Source organism: Phyllobates terribilis, unplaced genomic scaffold (assembly GCF_046119375.1).
Source record: "Phyllobates terribilis strain yellow unplaced genomic scaffold, ASM4611937v1 Scaffold_11__3_contigs__length_659146591, whole genome shotgun sequence".
NCBI classification, from domain to species: Eukaryota; Metazoa; Chordata; class Amphibia; order Anura; family Dendrobatidae; genus Phyllobates; species Phyllobates terribilis.
This window is the reverse complement of record NW_027362771.1, coordinates 102,468,703-102,487,612: the sequence shown is the minus strand read 5'-3', so window position 1 is coordinate 102,487,612 and position 18,910 is coordinate 102,468,703. Positions and strand designations below refer to the sequence as shown.

General features: G+C 39.5%; 1 protein-coding gene across 2 annotated transcripts in view; it reads left to right on the top strand.

Annotated features, from left to right (window-relative positions):
• Positions 1 to 18,675, top strand: part of TSPAN17 (tetraspanin 17) — a 58,984-nt gene extending 40,309 nt beyond the window's left edge. Inside the window, exons 2-8 of one of the 2 annotated variants that reach the window (XM_073651372.1) lie at positions 542 to 592; positions 4,748 to 4,894; positions 6,991 to 7,161; positions 7,392 to 7,517; positions 9,396 to 9,443; positions 12,874 to 12,990; positions 17,643 to 18,675. In XM_073651372.1, coding sequence (XP_073507473.1) covers positions 542 to 592; positions 4,748 to 4,894; positions 6,991 to 7,161; positions 7,392 to 7,517; positions 9,396 to 9,443; positions 12,874 to 12,990; positions 17,643 to 17,708 — 726 coding nt within the window. In that variant the 3' untranslated portion in view covers positions 17,709 to 18,675. Of the gene's footprint in view, positions 1 to 541; positions 593 to 4,747; positions 4,895 to 6,990; positions 7,162 to 7,391; positions 7,518 to 9,395; positions 9,444 to 12,873; positions 12,991 to 15,884; positions 16,052 to 17,642 lie in introns of those variants that run through there. The other variant, XM_073651374.1, reaches the window with a different exon arrangement.
• Positions 18,676 to 18,910: the final 235 nt, after the last annotated feature.

Here is an 18,910-nt window from a genome sequence, read left to right as displayed (position 1 = left end):
TTTAGCTATATTCAGTGTCCTTGCATGAACTTAGACTGATGGGACCAGTACGGGGAAACTTGTTGAATGTACATTGCAGGAAACAAAGGAAAATACCATTCAGAACAGTTTACAGTGCGCTCAATACCCATGTGTAACCATTTCTGTGCCACACTGATAAGATAAATACAATGTGTTCACTGCTAACTCTGTTTTCCATGGGCATCTGTTAAAGAAAAAAAAAATTCTAGATCCTGAGAATGTGATAGTGTTGTGGGAGTGAATTCTTTGTGCTTTGCTGAATAATGTTCTGTGTAAGAACTATGGCCTTTTGTTCACTAAAGGTCGGGTTTACCATGCTATTCATTATTCTCCCGAGTAAGCGGGCAATAACCTTTTTAAACCTGTGCCATAATGGGAAGGTAAAATTTTAATTGTTAGACTGCTGTAAATTAGGGACTATGAATAAAAACATCCAAATAAAAGTGTGTATATAATATATTTGTAACTCGTTCATAAATGCCTTATGACTAATGTTCTTAATCCTGTTTTTCCTCTGTAGTTGTTGGGAGCCGCTTTCCTGGCCATCGGCTTATGGGCATGGGCAGAGAAGGTAATTTCTGCTTTTTACTATTAAAGCGAACCTGACATAAGATTTGTGCTACTAGAACCATAAACTGTATGAATCAAACACTCGCAGTGTGTATCCATTGTGAGATACTTTTTGTCAAGACTCCAATTTTCACCTTCTCCATTGTGTGAGCGCCATACGCCTGGATCCTTTGTCGATATGTATGTGTATAGGTAGAGACTAGTGATGAGCGAGCGTGCTCTTTTAACCGAGCATGCTTGCTAATCACTAGTAGAGGCCTTTCAGTCTAGGAGTAGTCGCCGGAGACCTACTTTTGACTAATCATCCCGTATACATCTTCCGCAGTCAGCTTTTCATAGTACTGCAGTGTTTTAGAGGAAAACTACACGGCTGCAATAATACAACCTGTGATTCAGACAGCATGAATCTCATGACAAGTTCCCTTTTAAAACAGTTGTTGCCTCATGACAAATTAATTTTGCAAAGTGCTTGTAAAAACAATTAACATTGAAATATACTTGTTATTCCATTCTCTAGAACAGTGGAATTTTTAATTTAGTTTACAGCTCGTTGCCATTTCTGCAGTCTATCAGCTGTGGCCTGTGCACTAGGTAAGGAGTGCAGCACTTTCAAGCTCTTTTTAATAGACCTGGTAAGCGCTGCTCTAAAGCTGGCCAGATCAATTGATCCGGCCAGCTTCAGTGCCACTGCATTACTCTGATGCTGCAAGGGCAAATCAGGCGCTGCTTACTGCATGTGAGAGCACAGTTAGGGCCAATCAGGAGTGCACCGCCCTCATAAAGCAATATCAGGCAGTCCTTTTAACCTCCTTTGTTTCATCATTTCACACCTCCATACATTTTTATGTTTTTCAAATGCTATTATTTTTTCTGCACTTTTCAGTACTGCTCCTAATTCATCTTCCTGTAGTTTGTTTCCATGTTTCATTTATCATTTTATGATGGAAATTATAATAATGGAGTTATCGGCATTTAGAGCATACGTTTTACAAAACATGACCACACCTTGTGGTTTTTTATTTTTTCTATAAATTCATTCAGCCTTAGGGGGAAGTATTTCTAACAATTTACAGTTCCTTGACTCTTGGTACCCTCACAGCGCAAATCCATAATACAGCCCTGTGTGTATGTGCCAGTAATGTGACGCTCATGAGCATTGATGCGCAGTACTTTACTGCTGGGTGCTTCCTGGTTTTATGCTGAACTGATGGTCTTCGCTAGAGTTCCTATAGGTCTATAATAAAGAACTGGAGGGACTCTCTCAGTATACAGCACCATGTACTCTAGTTAGCTGTGTGTATGAGGCCTTATACTGGAGAGCAAATATAGACCTTACACAGACAAAAACTATACAAGACTGCGTTCTCTAAATACTAAGGGCGTCATGACTCGTTATAACTTCTGGTTTCATCAGAATCCAGATAATGTTATTTAGTTCTCTGTTAGGGAATATTAACGGAGAGGAATTATTAGTGTTACTTTGTTATGTCGGGAAAAAATATATGTTAGTTTAAATACATTTTCTACAGGTGTTTGTGGATTCTCTGATTATAGAAGGTTTCATCAGCAGCAATTAACCACATCCTCATATTGTTTTATGGAATGGAGAAGCGAGTGGTGAAACTGTTAATTCATCACATTAGCAGCGTGTTGTGTACATGGCGACCCCTGAGATTTATTGCTACACTTTCTGATGGTACTAGATGTGAAACCTGGCTGAAAGTACTTTATTGCAGATTCATTATGTGTCGGAGATATGGGCATTGAGGTTAGAGTAGCATTTGTTTTGCGATTACAATTAATTCCAGGATACCGCACATACAGGGTTCCATGTGAACCTAAAGTTATGAATGCTGTAAAAATAAATAAATGTGGATTCTCTAGAGGATTTCCTGCCTTCAGTTCCTGTCCTTTCAAGTCTTATTGGGGCAGAAAGTAAAGGACAGGAACAATGTGATGAAAAGTATAAAACTGCAAAAGTGCTGTTTACAAACCTGGGTATCATGTCTTGATGTGAAGTATCGATCTGGCCCTAAACAACATTCTCAGTGTTTCTTGTATCGCCTGTATGTAAATCTTCATCTCATTAATTCATTTTCAATATATAATATAAATACGGAGTGTTTCTTTTTAATATTCTAGGTATGTTGTAGTTGTCTGTATACACAGTACAGGGCGTGTGCTTTATGCTAGCTGCAATTATGTGGAGTCAGTTGGTAGAGACATGCCATGGGTTATCACATTGTGATCGGAAAGCATCTTTTGACTCAATGGTGTGAAAATTAACAGGTTTAACACAAATCATCCCAAAATAAAGCACAATTTGTCCACAATACGTGAACTCGCCCTTGAAGAGTAACAGTCGTTTTAATTCTTATTTCATAAGTCAATAATACATATCAAAATAAACAACTTTGTAAAATATCTTTATCAGAAAAATGTGCTTCTTTTCCCTCCTGGACTGATCATTTACTCTCTATTCACAGGTAAAATCTGTATTCACTGAAAACAGACTTTCCCATGACTGAGAAGTGAGATGGCTATTGCTGCCAGTAAGATTTTATCTTGGAGAGAAACTTGAGGCAAAAAACATCCCTTCTGCAAGTTCTCGGAAACTGCAGTTACACTTTTAAGTGTGTGGTTAAAAAGACGTTCTGTCTTCACTGAATACAGATTTTACCACTAAATTGAGAATGAAAGCTCATTCAACTAGGAAAAAGATTTCTGAGATATTACAAAGATGCTTATTTTCATGTGTACTATTGAGTTAGGAAATTATAATTAAAACTACGGTTAGTCTTTAAGATTAACACTGCATGATTATCGTGAGAGAGTTGCTAAAAACGCTTATTTCCTTTTGATTAGGCACTGTAAACAGGCTGTCAACCACCTGTCATATGAGCAGTATCCTCGATCGTCGGGTGAAATGATTTTTAAGCTGACTTAAAATCGTTCCTGGCTGCACATCGCTCTGTGAAAACAGGACCTATTCAGAACGGTGACAGGCTATTCGCACAGAACGATCAGTTATCGATTGTTCTGTGTGCAGAGAAAATGTGGTCTGCCTATCTAAACAAGCCAGTAAACCATCAACAATTCTCAAAGAAGTAGCTGATTGATGGTTATTCAGCTTCACAAGCCAGGGAGTGAAAACCAGCCTTTAGTTTAAAGTAGAAGATGTAGTATAGTGCCCTCCCCTAGATATCACTGATACATACACACACAACCTTATCTTTGTATATAGTGTTAGGCTATGTTCACATGTCCAGTAATCATCAGAGCGAAGCAGACAGCAATCCGTTAACAAAAAAGTTGTGCCGACACAACTTTTTATCCAGCTAAAAAAAACTGATTTCAACTTTTTCAGTCTTTTTTTACATTGAAGTCTATGGACAACGGATTGTTAAGTATCTTATCTGTTTTTCTTTCATTTGAAAAGGATCAGTTTTTTTCCTTGCTGGATCAGTTTTAATTGGAACAAAACCGACCACTAAATAACTGATCAGTTGTCCATTGACTTCCATGTTAAAAAATAGATCCAGTTGACATTTATTTTTTTTCTGGTCAAAAAAAGGTGTGTCTGCACAACTTCTTTTGTTAACAGATTGCTGCTGGATCCGTCCTAATGGATGATTACAGGACTTGTGAACGTAGCCTAAATTGGTTCTTCTCATAATACACACTTATCTATCCTGATTGCTGGACCTCTCATCACGAGAATGAGGTCACCAGAGTCTCCTGTATGAATGTAGTGGCGGTTGATCATGTGTTAAGGGACTGGTAAAGATGGAGTATATGACTAGACTCTCTTCCTTAGGCCACGGCCCCACTATCAGTATTTGGTCAGTATTTGGTCAGTATTTTTTCTCAGGAGTTGAGCAAAAACCAGGTGAGGAACAATCAGAGAAAAGGTATAATAGAAACAAGTCACCAATTCTGCATTTATCACCCACTCCTGGTTTTGGCTCCCACTCCTGAGAAAAAATACTGACCGAATACTGACCAAATACTGATAGTGGAGCCATGGCCTAAGTCCCATAAACCGTGAGTGGAGCAGGGATTGTGATGGTGCCATATAAGTAAAGCATAATAAGGGCTGGTTTGGTATCTGTGTGTTAATTTAATGGAATACCTGATCATTCTCCTCTCTCCACAGGGTGTACTTTCCAACATCTCCTCCATTACAGACCTGGGCGGCTTTGATCCTGTCTGGCTCTTCATGGTCACCGGGGCTGTTATGTTTGTGCTGGGGTTCGCTGGCTGCATCGGGGCACTACGGGAGAACACCACACTTCTAAAATTCGTATGTCATTTAAGAGATAACTAGTGTGTGATGATTTTCATTCACAAATGTATTTAGAGAGTTTTAGTTTTTCTGCTAGGAACATAAAGTTACTCTGTGCTGATTGGACATTGATGGTCCTTGCTCTGTATGGAGGAGCACATATAAATGCCCAAATATTTGATTTTAGATTGTACTTCCCTCCAAGACCAGTAACTTGTATATAATATCCTAAAGATCAATAAATCAAACCTATAACTGATAGTGGTTACATTTTACCAGAAACTATAGAAATAAGTCATGAAGTTGGGTCATCAGTTTAGACATTTACCAGGTATTACCGCAGCTCTGTTTCTAGTAAAGCACTGGATTCTGTTTGCTGTGGATGAATGTCAGGGAGGCAACCTGCAGAAGAAATGCACAGTGTTCAGGAATATAAAAAAATATATCTATATCCCTCACTCCACATCTTTCAACATGTGTCAAAAAGTGCGTAATGCCTTCAGATGGTGACTTATTTACCAAATCCATGGTGTTTTCCCATCTACAACAAAGCCATTGGTCAGGCTTGCACTTACCTTTGGTGCACCATTCAGAAGATGCACCAGTAATCATAGCATTCTTAATATCCATTACAATCCATCTGGTATTCAATGATAGGAAGGATAGTGATATGCTAGTTTTCCCAAAATTATATCCTATGGATGTGCTCCTTCCTCCCTCTATATGTGATCGCATGTTTATACTGATGTCACTTCACCATAGAGTGGTGAACAAACCTAGCTGTGGGTACACCCTGTAATATTTGGATTAAATGGTATATGGTTGCTATTATTAATACATACTATCACCGGAGTGGACCGCTATTGATCCATGTTGCAATCACTATTATACAATTTTTCATATTATCTGCACTAGCAATTTTGTGATTTTGGACATGGTCTTTGTTATGGTCTGTGTTTTTAATTGTTTTTAGTATTTCACGTGTGCCAGTGTACATAAATACATTTTGTAATTTTGATACAATCGTTGACCCTTGGTGTGCATATCCATTTTGCATTGTTTCTTAACTCTTTATGCTACACATTGTTACTTCAATGCAGGTTCTAGCACCCGCCACCACATGATACACTTGGATATGGTGTATGGTGTACCCCATCTACATATATTTATTACATATAGGAGGGTCCCACACCTCGCTTGTTCACCTTCCTCCAGTGACCACAGGAATTGTTTTCACCGGGTTTGACCCGGTGAATATGAAGATGACTTACAGTCCCATTGTTTCTGATACCAGTGGTTTTATGACTGTTTATCTTTCTGTTATGGTTGTGTTGCTAATCCTATATGTCTGCCGCACCCATAGTTCATTCATTCATTGACTTATTTGCTCCCTTTCCTGTTATTAAACATCTGGGTGGATTACTATTATCATTGCTGATATGGGGCAATGACTCAGGGGTCGTTGTTTACTTTAATAATTTCGGTGGTGTGTCCTAGATATCTTGAGAAATATGCATCTGCGCTGTTCTAACTGATAAAGCCTAAGTGACCATCACAATTGTAAAGAGTAACTGTCATTTAATTCATTCTTATAAATCAATAGTACACTTGAAGATAAGTAGTTTTGTAATATATCTTATCAAAGAAATCTGCTTCTTTCTTCTCCTAAACTGATCGTTCATTTTCACGGTTCTCAATTCATGGGGAAAATCTGTCTTCAGTTAGTACTTTAGGACACATAGATGACAGTTGGTGCTTATACAGTTCTATGGAGAACTGTAACTATGGTTTTAGGAGAACTTGCAGCAGAATATCTGTCTGCTGCCAGCTCCTCTCATCTCCATTGAACTTAAAAAGAATCAACTGCCGTCTCCGATCTCGGTAATGGGAAAGTCTGTTCTCACAGAAGACAGATTTTACCAGTGAATTGAAATGTCAGACCTAGAGGAGAAAGAAGCAGATTTCTCTGATAAAATGTACAGTATAATAAAGTTGATTATTTTCATGTGTAGTATCGATTTTTGAATTATAAATTAAAACGTGTTAAAGTAGAACTGCCGTCTGGTCACCAGGTCATAGACTACTCTAATATATGTCCTGTTTCTTCTTTGCAGTTCTCTGTCTTCCTTGGGCTGATCTTTTTCCTAGAGCTGACAGCAGGAATCTTGGCCTTTGTATTTAAAGACTGGATCAAAGATCAACTGAACTTCTTCATTAATAACAATGTTAAGGCATATCGAGATGATATAGACCTGCAGAACCTCATTGATTTTGCTCAGGAATATGTAAGTCTGGTTGGCATGTATTGCTTAGCTTTGCAGGAGGCTCGGTTAAACTGGTTTCACACGTTGCATATTTTTTGTGGAATTCGCACCAAAATGGCACAGCTTAAATTTACATTAACATTTAGAAGATGCCCAAACATAGCATTAAATATGAAAGCATGTATTTTACTTGGATCCCAAAATGTCTTTTAATTGACAACTTTTACATGATTGTTCTTTTTGTTAAATAGTGGTCTTGCTGTGGTGCTCATGGACCCAATGATTGGAACCTCAACATTTACTTCAATTGCACAGATTCTAATCCAAGTCGAGAACGATGTGGGGTGCCGTTCTCTTGTTGTGTGAAGGACCCTGCGGTACGTTTTATTTAGTTTTTTAATTGGTCTGTGTTGTTGGCATGCCTCTTTCAAGGTATTTGCAAAGGACAGTTGTACTTTTTCCCTTTTGTAATGAAGTGAGGTTTTGTCCATTTCGCTTAGGCTGGCCATACACATACTTTTGCACCATACTGTCCATGTTATTAGGCAGGTGTGGAAAAATTCTGCAAAGTAAGAATGCTATCAAAAATAAAAATGTTAATAGTTCATTTTTATAAATCATCATGAGTGAACAAAGGAGAAATCTAAATCAAACATATATTTAGTGTGAACTCCCTTTTGTGTTCAAAACAGCAAAGCATCAATTCTTGTAGGTATGCTTGTACACAGTTCTTGAAAATACTCGGCAGGGAGGTTCTTCCAAACATCTTGGAGAACTGACCACAGACCTTTTGTGAATGTACACCTGTGCAAATCCTTCTGTCTCTTCATGTAATCCCAGACCGACGCAATGATGTTGAGATAATGGCTCTGTGGGGGCCGTACCATTACTTCCAGGACTGCTTATTCTTTATGCTGAAACCAGTTCTTAAGGACATTGGCTGCATGTTTATGGTAGTTGTCCTGCTGCAGAATAAATTTGGAGCCAATCAGAGGCCTCCATGATGATATTACATGATGGATAACTATCTTCCTGTATTACTCAGCATTAGGACACCATTAATCCTGACGAAATTCTCTACTTCATTTTCTGAAATGCAGCCCCAAACTTACAATGAATCTTCATCACATCATGCTTCACTGTTGCCTGCAGACACTCATTATTGTACCGCTTCCAGTCCTTCATCAAATAAACTGTCTTCCGTTACAGCCAAATATTTCACGTTTTGACTCATCAGAACAGAGCAGTTGCTGCTAATTTTCTGCTCCCTAGTTGCTATGTTTTTGTGCATAATTGATTCACTTGACCATATTTCCATGTCAAAATATTATTCTTCCATGAAGACCACTTCTGGCCAGACTTCTCCCAACAGTAGATGGTGTAGCCCCATTGATCGTTGCCGGTTCTGAGCTGATCACACTGCTGGTCACCTTCCGATTTCTGAGTGAACCTCACCTTTTGTAGCTGAGCTTTGCTGTTCCTCACCCAGTCTTAAACCTCCCACAAGCCTGTTTCTGTTTCAGAATGACTGTTTCAGCTTACATATGAAAATAATGATCGTTATCACCTGTTTGGTGTAATTGGTTACTCATACATTCTACTCCTACATCTGACTAATCCAACAAGATCTCTGACTTTCTGTAAGTGTACCTAGAAGAATTGATGCTGCTTTTAAGGCAAAGGCTGCTCCCACCAAATTGATATGATTTTAGATTTCTCTTTTGCTCATTCATTTTGCATTTTAATTGATAAAAATAAACGTAACACTTCTATTTTGAAAAGCATTCTTGCTTTGCAGCATTTTTTGTATGGTACTATATAACTTTTTGAATCTGCTGACCATTTAATGTGCCTGGGGGGAGGCACCTAATTCTTTGTGGCATAAAATGTCGGGGGTAGCTGTGGTTTGGGCTTTTGGATTTAAATGATCAGATCAGCAGGAGAAGGGGAGGTTAGGAGAAATAGTTGTTGGCTGTACAAGCTGGCGTATGGCTAGCCTTAGTCTCCATAACCCCACAAATTTTCCTGAATATCCATGATGGCAACATCTGAGATTTCACATCCATCACCACGTTTTTTCATGGAACTTTTTCCTGGCAGTAACTCTGCATGCAGTGTTTTTTTTATTATTTTTCATTATTCTTAGTGCTGAACTTTTTGTTCAGTATCCTTTCCCAATTGTTGGAGCACTTACGTACTTTTTTTTTAATAAATGCAGACAGGTTTCTAAAGCAAGTTGTATTTCCTTTGTACAGGAGGATGTTCCTAACACGCAATGTGGATATGACGTGAGACTAAAGCTGGTAAGGCTGCCATGATAATATAAAGCATTAGAAATGGTCCCTCTCTTGATTTCTGGATTGTGTGAGCCAGTATATCTAGTTTATTGTAAGAGTTCCCTTGCAATGTATAGACATGATATGTGCTCTCCACATGTCTCTGCTTGTAATAACTGAAAGCATACCTGTACATAAATCCTTGTAAAATGCTTCTGAACATTGTGCTGTAGGGCTGAGCGATTGATTGAATTAATTAGATTCATTTGCCAAGTGTATACTCCGCAATTCTGGTTTTTGTCAGAATCAAAAACTCGAATTGCTGGTTTGCCATTTGTCAGAGCAGGTTGTGTGATGCGGGGAGGAGATATGGCCTGAAATAAGATGTGCCAGGGCTGTACTGTGCAGGTCGCTCTGGCTCACTCAGTTAACCCCTTGTCGGCAGGTGTACAGAATTAGTAGCGGCTGCATCTCCTTGCACCTTCTCATGTCAGCTCAGGCTCAGGGAGATAAGATACAGAGCTTGTGCTAAGTATTCCTGATAAATATTGTGCCCAAAAGTCAAGTAACCCCACTCATGTCCACTAAATACCATTTTCTCGGGCACCCCTTGCCTTGTCTGTCCTAGAATGCTTATGTGGTCAGTTTGTGCCCCCTCTTCAATATTTCCTCTGTGAGCCAGTGTCCTCCTTTACCTCCCATTTTACATCCAGCTTTTGCGTTTTTCCTTTACAGAAAATGAAGTAATGGTTAGCCCCTGTACGCATTCTTCTTTCTGTGCTCGGTCCCTATGCTTTTCACCTTTACATCATACACTGCCATTGTAAACTGCAATAAAGATAAGTCAAAATTATTGTCTGTCCCCCTCCCGCTTCCTCCATCCTTTCCAAAAGTTAATAGACTTGTGTGGTGGAATCATTCATAAGGAAGGTAGAATGAGTTGTAGGAGACCTCCAGAGAAAGCCGGAAGGAAATCTACATGACAGATTTGCACCAAGTTGGTGTGGATTTTTTTTTCTTCATATGTTGCTGCCAAGTAACCAAAATTAAAAATGTAAACAATTATTCATGCTTTCCTTGACACTTCTGTGGCAATCCCATATAACGGAAACATCATTGCTGAAGGCCAATATGCAAAGGCTGAAAATCTTCTTTTCTCATGATGCCATCTATTTTGTGACGTGCACCAGCCCCTCCTGCAGAAAAACAACCCCACAACATGATGCTGCCACCCCCGTGCTTCACAGTTGGGATGATGTTCTTAGGCTTCCAAGCTTTTCCCTTTCCTCCAAATGTAACAATGGACATTATGCTTAAAAAGATCAATTTTAGTTTCATCAGACCACAGGACAGGTCTCTTAAAATTAAGGTCTTTGTTCCTGTGTGCATTTGCATTAATCTGGCTTTTTTACGTTTCTTTTGGGGGTAATGACTTTTTCCTGGCAGAGTGGCCTTTCAGCCCATGTTGATACAGTACTCATTTCACTGAGCTAATTGACACAATCTTACCAGCTTCCACCATCATCTACACAAGGTCTTTTGCTTTTGTCCTTGGGTTGATAGGCACATGTCGGACCAAAGCACGTTCATCTCTGGGACACAGAACCCATCTCCTTCCTGAGCGGTATGATGGCTGGACATTCCCATCTTGTTTGTACTTGCTTATAATTATTTGTACAGATGAACGAGGAACCTTCAGGTATCTTGAAATTGTTCCCAAGGTTGAGCCAGACTTGTGCAAGTCCACAATTCTCTTCCTGATATCTTGGCTGATTTCTTTTCTTTCTGTATATACAGGTGCATCTCACTAAATTAGAATATAATCCAAAAGTTAATTGATTTCAGTTCTTCAATACAAAAAGTGAAACTCCTATATTATATAGAGTCATTACAAACAGAGTGACCTATTTCAAGTGTTTATTTCTGTTAATGTTGATGATTATGGCTTACAGCCAATGAAAACACAAAAGTCATTATCTCAGTAAATTAGAATACTTTATAACAGCTTGAAAAAAAATGTTTTTAAAAGCCTAAATGTTGGCCTACTGAAATGTATGTTCAGTAAATGCACTCAATACTTGGTCCAGAGCTCATTTAGCATCAATTACTGCATCAATGCTGTGTGACATGGAGGCGATCAGCCTGTGGCCCTGCTGAGGTGTTATGGAAGTACAGGTCACTTTGATAGCAGCCTTCAGCTCGTCTGCATTGTTGGGTCTGGTGTCTCTCATCTTCCTCTTGACAATACCCCATAGATTCTCTATGGGGCTAAGGTCAGGCGAGTTTGCTGGCCAATCAAGCACAGTGATGCTGTTGTGTGTAAACCAGATATTGGTACTTTTGGCAGTGTGGACAGGTGCCAAGTCCTGCTGGAGAAGGAAATTTCCATCTCCAAAAAGCTTGTCAGCAGAGAGAAGCATGAACTGCTTTAAAATGTCCTTTTAGATGGCTGCGCTGACTTTAGTCTTGATAAAACACAGTGGACCTACACCAGCAGATGACATGGCTCCCCAAACCATCACTGATTGTGGAAACCTCACACTAGACCTCAAGCAGCTTGGATTGTGGCCTCTCCACTCTTCCTCCAGACTCTGGGACCTTGAGGAGTGCGTCAATGACTGCCTTCTGGACATCTGTCAAGTCAGGAGTCTTCCCCATCATTGTGGAGCATACTGAAACAGACTAATGGATCTTTTAAACGACTTGTGTTTTCATTGGCTGTAAGCCATAATCATCGACATTAACAGAAATAAACACTTGAAATAGATCACCCTGTTTGTGATGACTCTATATAATATGAGTTTCACTTTTTGTATTGAAGAATTGAAATAAATTAACTTCTTGATAATCTAATTTAGTGAGATGCACCTGTAACTACAGTTGAAACCAGAAGTTTACATACACTATATAAAAAGACACATATGTGTGTTTTTCTCAATATTTGACATGAAATCAGAATAAACCTTTCCCGTTCTAGGTCAATTAGGATTACCATAATTTTTAATATTTGCCAAATGCCAGAATAATGATAGAGAGAATGTTTTAAGGCATTTTTATTACTTACTGCAAAGTCAAAGTTGACATACACTAAGATTACTATGCCTTTACACAATTCTGGACTGCCCATATGATGTCATGTGTTTGGAAGTTTCTGATTTTTTTGGCAACCTCTATCAGAAGCCTCCAAACACATGACATCATCATATGGGCAGTCCAGAATTGTGTAAAGGCATAGTAATCTTAGTGTATGTAAACTTTTGACTTTGCAGTAAGTAATAAAAATGCCTTAAAACATTCTCTCTCACTATTCTGGCATTTGGCAAATATTGAAAATTATGGTAATCTTATGTAATGTATTTATAAAAAAAAAAATAAAAAAAAATAGCTGGTCAATGGTGATTTTCAATGTCTTGCATTTTATAGGCATAGTCTCACATGATTCTTTTCTTTACAACAGGAGCTGGAGCAACAAAGTTATATATATACTAAAGGATGTGTGGGTCAGTTTGAGAAGTGGTTACAGGACAACTTAATAGTTGTTGCCGGAGTGTTTGTTGCAGTTGCTTTGTTGCAGGTACGTACGCTCACCCGGATTCTGTATTGAATATGCCTGTCAGTTACAGGTTGTCCATCAAAGAAAAATAGGACAGTGGTAAGTAATGCTTTAAAATAAAAAACAAAACTCTTAAGCGTATTGAAGCTGTGGTTGCTGCTTTCTCCAGTCTTTTGAGAGCTGCAATGGTCCCATCCCATATACAACACTTGTTCATTGCAGCCAATCAGTGTCCTTAACCATCATACAGAGGTAGGTGGCACAAGACCGCTGTTAGCAGTAATTGGCTGCAGTGGTCACCTATTGTAAATGGTACGTCTCCACAATAAAGACTGGTGGGAAGCAGCAGACTTTGGGGCTACAGTAGGTAAAGCATTACCTACCTTTGCCTCATTTTATTTTTGAAGATGGGCATTTCCGTTAACAATGTTACCAATTACAATGAAAATCCAGAAAATGTCATGAAAACTTTAAACATAATTTCCATAAATCCACTTAGAATATAATCCTATATGTAAGATTAGCCATTGTGCTCTATGTTTGTATGTTAAAGGGGTTATGCCCATCAAAGTCATATATTTCTAGGATTTGCCATGATCGGCAGGGGTCCAATTGCCAGGACCCGTACCTGTCCTGTAAATGAAATTGCTTAGGCACTGGTTTAGTGCTTTACCCTTTTTTATTATCCTTTCCCTGAACATCAGCACCCAGACCATGAACTGTGAAGAGTGTGGCTGCTCAGTTCCCACTGACAACACAACCTGTATTTTGCTAACTTGGATGCAGTACATTACCTGGGATTTAATATTGTACTAGTTGCCCTGTTGTACTTTGATTTCACCCTTGCTGCAATACATAGACCGTATTTGGCAATTGCTGACATGGCTTTCATTTCCCCAGTTGCAGTAGTAAATGGAGTATTGCTGCCCTCTACTGGACTAAATGGGCTTTTCCAAGTGGCTTAAAATGCCACAAATTTTACAAATGTATTAAAATAAAGTGGGTATGACTTTTAGTTTTTTTTTTTTTTTTTTACCAGATTCTGTTCTTAATGCTTATGAAAATGCCGTTTGACTAAGCTTCCTATTTCAGTGGAAAAACTCTTTTAAGCCGTGTTAACTTGTTGCAGAAGCTTAGCGGTTTTATGGTGATTGTGGCAAAAGAAAAAATTGCCAGCTGTCACAACATGTGAACGCAGCCTTATAGGTCACATATTCCCCGATTCATCAAGGCTGGCAAATTTTCTCGTGAGTTTTGATGAATTTCGAGCGTCTGAGTGGTGTAAGCCTCTGTACGCTACACCAGAAATCTTACTCCAGGCAGGGACTAGTGTGAGATTTCTGGTATATGGAACGCCACAACTTGTCATACTGTAGATGAGCTGTGGCGTCGCGCCTCCCTTCCCCATCCAGCCCCAGCTTCACCCATTTTGGCAGAGCTGGGAGAAACTAAGCGTGAAAACGCCAAAAGGTTTGCACCACTTTTTTGGCTTTGAGTCAGGGCCATGGTGTTTTTTTCTTCTACTTAGAATAAGAATCTATATTGTCAATTCTTGAGACATTGCTACTTTCTCTCTTTTTATTTTTTTTTGTTTACATGGATTTTAAAAATCCACCCCAAAAACATACCCTTGGAAGTTAGTAATGAAATTCCCTTTTGAATAGCCACAGTGTTGTAGCCACTGCAGGAGAAAGTGTAATACTTTTTATATTGCTGCTACTTGCATGCTTTGTTACAAGCTGCACAGTACGGTCAATAAAATGGCTGCTGGTCGAGGAGCTTGTGACCAGGACTATGTGTTCATCAGTCTTGTCCAATTTACAAAAAAGGAAGTTTCTCCTTTGTGCTATAATGGTAAAGAGAAATATTAGAAAATTCATAAACTGTGGCTTCCATGGGTTTAACCCTATTAAAGAAAATAAGTCACCACATATCACTGCCTGCTTTCAGATGTTGACAGATACTGTTTTCAGTATCCCGCCTGTTAAAGGGACCAAGTACAGGCGCTCGGTACATCATGGTGGGAACAAACATATAAGTGCACCTTCCCACCTTCTTGTTTTCCATCTATCTTCACCCTTCTCTGGCTCTATCAAGGTGACATTCAAAGAGGGTGGGGGATAGAGGGAAAACAATCAGATGGGAAGGTATATTTAAATGTTTGACCACATCATGGTGCACCGCGCGCTTGGTCTTGGTTTGAACTGTCATTCTGTGCTGACAGTCCCTTTAAGGGGAACCTGTCAGTAGGAACAACCCCCCTAAGCCATCTATATGGGCACGCAGGTCATAGAAAGTTGAATACCTTGATATCTACAATCTGAAGACTTATTCCAGAGAAATCCATTTTTTTATATGTAAATGTCTGTTCCAGGCTGTGGGCCGGATGCTGATCTGCATGAGAATCTGTCTCCAGAGATTATTTTAATTAAAAGTGGGTGTTACCAGGGTGAGACTGACAGAATGAAAAACATTTAGACTTTTTTTTTTCCCCCATATTCACCTTATCCGAGAAAATCTGACCCCACTAATCAGAGTGTGATTAGCAAAATTGGCCCAATTCTCTCAGGTAAGAGAAAATACAGTAGTGGGACCCTAGCCTAAGGCGTACTTGTCTTGCTAAAAAGTATATATGGCTTATAGTTTAGAGACTGCTTCTGCAAATTGAGGAGAACATGGACACCGCCTTTCCTGATCACTGAGAAAACGTCTCTCCTCCTGCCTGACACTGATCTGTCTGATCGCTGCAGGAGAGGAAGCTACCAGGACCTGCACATCATTACAGCTGCACAGATGCTGTAGGTCCTGACTGTCTGAAGGACCTTTTAGCTCATGGGATGTGGGGGTGTTTTGATGATACACATGCTGGAGAGAAAATCTAACAATAGATTTATTACTGTCCTCTTCTACCCTAGCCCATTAAAATGAAGATTTACTCCTCTCACTTCCTTTCATCACCAGGGAAGTTTTAATTCGTAGAAAATATGTTTATATTATTTTCTGCTATCTAGATTTGGGGTGCATCTTAAAGTCCAAAAATAAGGTAATAAAAACATTATTTTATTTTTTTAGAGGGGAGATGCGGGAACGTTGTTTATGTATTGGAGTGCATTACATCATCCTATCACACGCGGCTTCAGGATGGATCTGATGGGCAGTAGCGTATGGCAGACCTAATGGTGATTTATATGACCACTGGTTGCCACAGCAACCCATCTGTACCACATGAACGCTTTTTACTATTGACAGCGGCATATGAGTGGTTAAACTGCGGTGATCTAAGAGAATACTACAGTTAAAGCTGGAGCCTGGCTGTGTAAATCAGTCGGGGCTCCTGAATCTGATCATACCGGTACAGAAGCTGTACTATGCGATCAGTATGACTTACATATCCATCATGGAGCACATAGTGACCTGCTCATGACTGACATGTACATCATAGAGTGTTAAGGGGTTAATGACCCCTAATATCTCTTTACCTCCATCACCGGGGCTTTATTGTGCAGATGCCAGTCGTGCTCAGACTTTTGCTTTATTCTTGTTAGAAGCTCAGCACTCCATATACATAAGGGAAAAAACATTGCTTCTTTTTCTTAGTTTTTACTTTTTATGCAGTCTGCTGTTAAAAACCAGCTTTGTCGTTAGTGTCGTTTGAACGTTAATGACTAATAATACATAATAAGGGTCCACTTTACAAAGTGTTTTGTAGATAAGTGTTCATACCCGAGAATAAAGTCCTTTTTAGAAAGCTTTCATCAAATGTTGTTAATCAAAGCTTTTCACACACAATGCCCTAAGTAAAGTTGATTTACGACCACTCAATGTTCAGAACAGTATTGTAGGTCATTTAGAACTACAGCAGATGAAAATGAAAAAATGCTAAGAGAAATGTACATATATAGAAATCTTGTGGCAATGTAGGATGTGTCAAATCATATGGTAACTGTTTACAAGATGCATTAAAGCGAATCTGTCAGTAGGATCAACCCTCCTAAGCCATCTATATGGACATGTAGGTCATAGGAAGCTGATTAACATGATACCTTGATATCCGCGATCCGATGTCTTATTCCAGAGAAATCCACATTTTTCTTATATGTAAATGAGCTGTTAAGATCTATGGGCTGGACACTGATCTGCATGAGAATCTGTCTCCAGAGATTATTATAAATGAAAGCGGGAGTTACCAGTGTGATATGTGATGGCCGCTCTCTGCTCTTCTGATCCCACTGCAGAGCTGTGTGTGATTATACCTGACACATCTGCAGGTTCCTCTCAGCTTCCAGCTCACAGGCAGACAGGGTTACAGCAGAGCTGTGAAAGCTGCAGCTGCTAATGTTTGTTATGCGACAAAGGTCAGTTCTCTTGTTCTGTGTAAGTTGCATATCACACTGTTGACGCCCCCTTTCATTAATAATAAGCTCTGGAGACAGATTCTCATGCAGATCAGTGTCCGGCCCATGGATCTGAACAGCTCATTTACATATAAGAAAAATGTGGATTTCTCTGAACTAAGACATCGGATTGCGGATATCAAGCTATCATTTTATTCAGCTTCCTATGACCTACATGTCCATATAGATGGCTTAGGAGGGTTGATCCTATTGACAGATTCCCTTTAAAAAATATAATATATGCAATATGTAATGTGACATTTTTTCCTCCTCTTCTAGATTTTTGGCATCTGCTTGGCTCAGAATCTAATTAGCGATATTAAAGCTGTGAAGGCAAACTGGTGACATACTGCCCTGTGTGCCCCTCAGCCTGGCCACTACGGACACTGGAGCCTGCCTTATGGGACTGCACTGTAACGCCACAGAGACTCGGCAATGGACTTTCACAGGAATGCCCCTTCTCTCAATAGTATTTTATGGCAAGTTATTGGGCCAAAGGTGGTCATACCCCTTTTCTTTTCCCTTCGGCTGTGTGGGGAGTGATACCATCTTCTGTGACTTAATTTCCCACTTCCTGTCTGGGCTTCCTTCCCTCCCTGGGCATGGAGGGGCTGGCATTGGAAGCCATGGTGTAAATAAGTGCATGTGCGATAAAGGGCAGCGTTACAGTGATTTATATTTATAAATATAGTATATATATATCTATATAACAAGATGAAAAGATTCGGCACACCATTTCAACCTACTTTCTGATGAAGGCCTCAACGTGGCGTAACAGGGGACCTTTCCTGGCACGTGATTGCTTCATGGTGTGTGGTGCCGGCAACCTTTTCCCTGTATTGTCGAAACACTGGAGCCATTGCATCTTAATGGTTTACATTACTGAATCATTCAGCACCCAGGGCTGCCCATGCAAATTTGACTAAAGGTATTTTTGCTTAGTTTTCTAATTTGTTCCAGGCTGGTATTTTCTGTGTTTAATATGAGAGTATTGGAAATGCCAGCACATTGAAGAGAGCCTTTGGTCTCCAAGATATAGGCTGACTTATTATTATTAGCCAGCTGTGACGAGTGTGTTGCCACCCATTTTATAAGATGACCTTTAAAGCCACAGCCTCAATACCTACTGCAGTGAAAATTCCTATCCCCTGTAATATGTGACATTTGAATGTGCATTGCTATTGATCAATACACCCACCTGACAGCCATGAACACTAAGGTTATCCTGTTTATATGCCAATGTATGGGTGGTTCACTAAAGTCTTAACAGATCATTGTTTTATTAGGATGCCCAGAGCCTGCTGCATTCCCACTACAGAGTATCCGAAATGGACGACCGCACAAGTACAGAACTGCCTGCCTGCTGCCTCTATTGTGGCTTTCCATTTTTTATATCTAGGGTTGATTAGAATGACCAGGTCTTGCCCATGCCATTGTTAATGCTCTTAATGTCTTTTAAGTTTGTGTGGTTTGAGGCAAGGTTCTGTGTTTTTTGGTTTGTTTTTTTTCTGTCTGGGCATGAAGCAAATACATCCATTCCTTGCAGC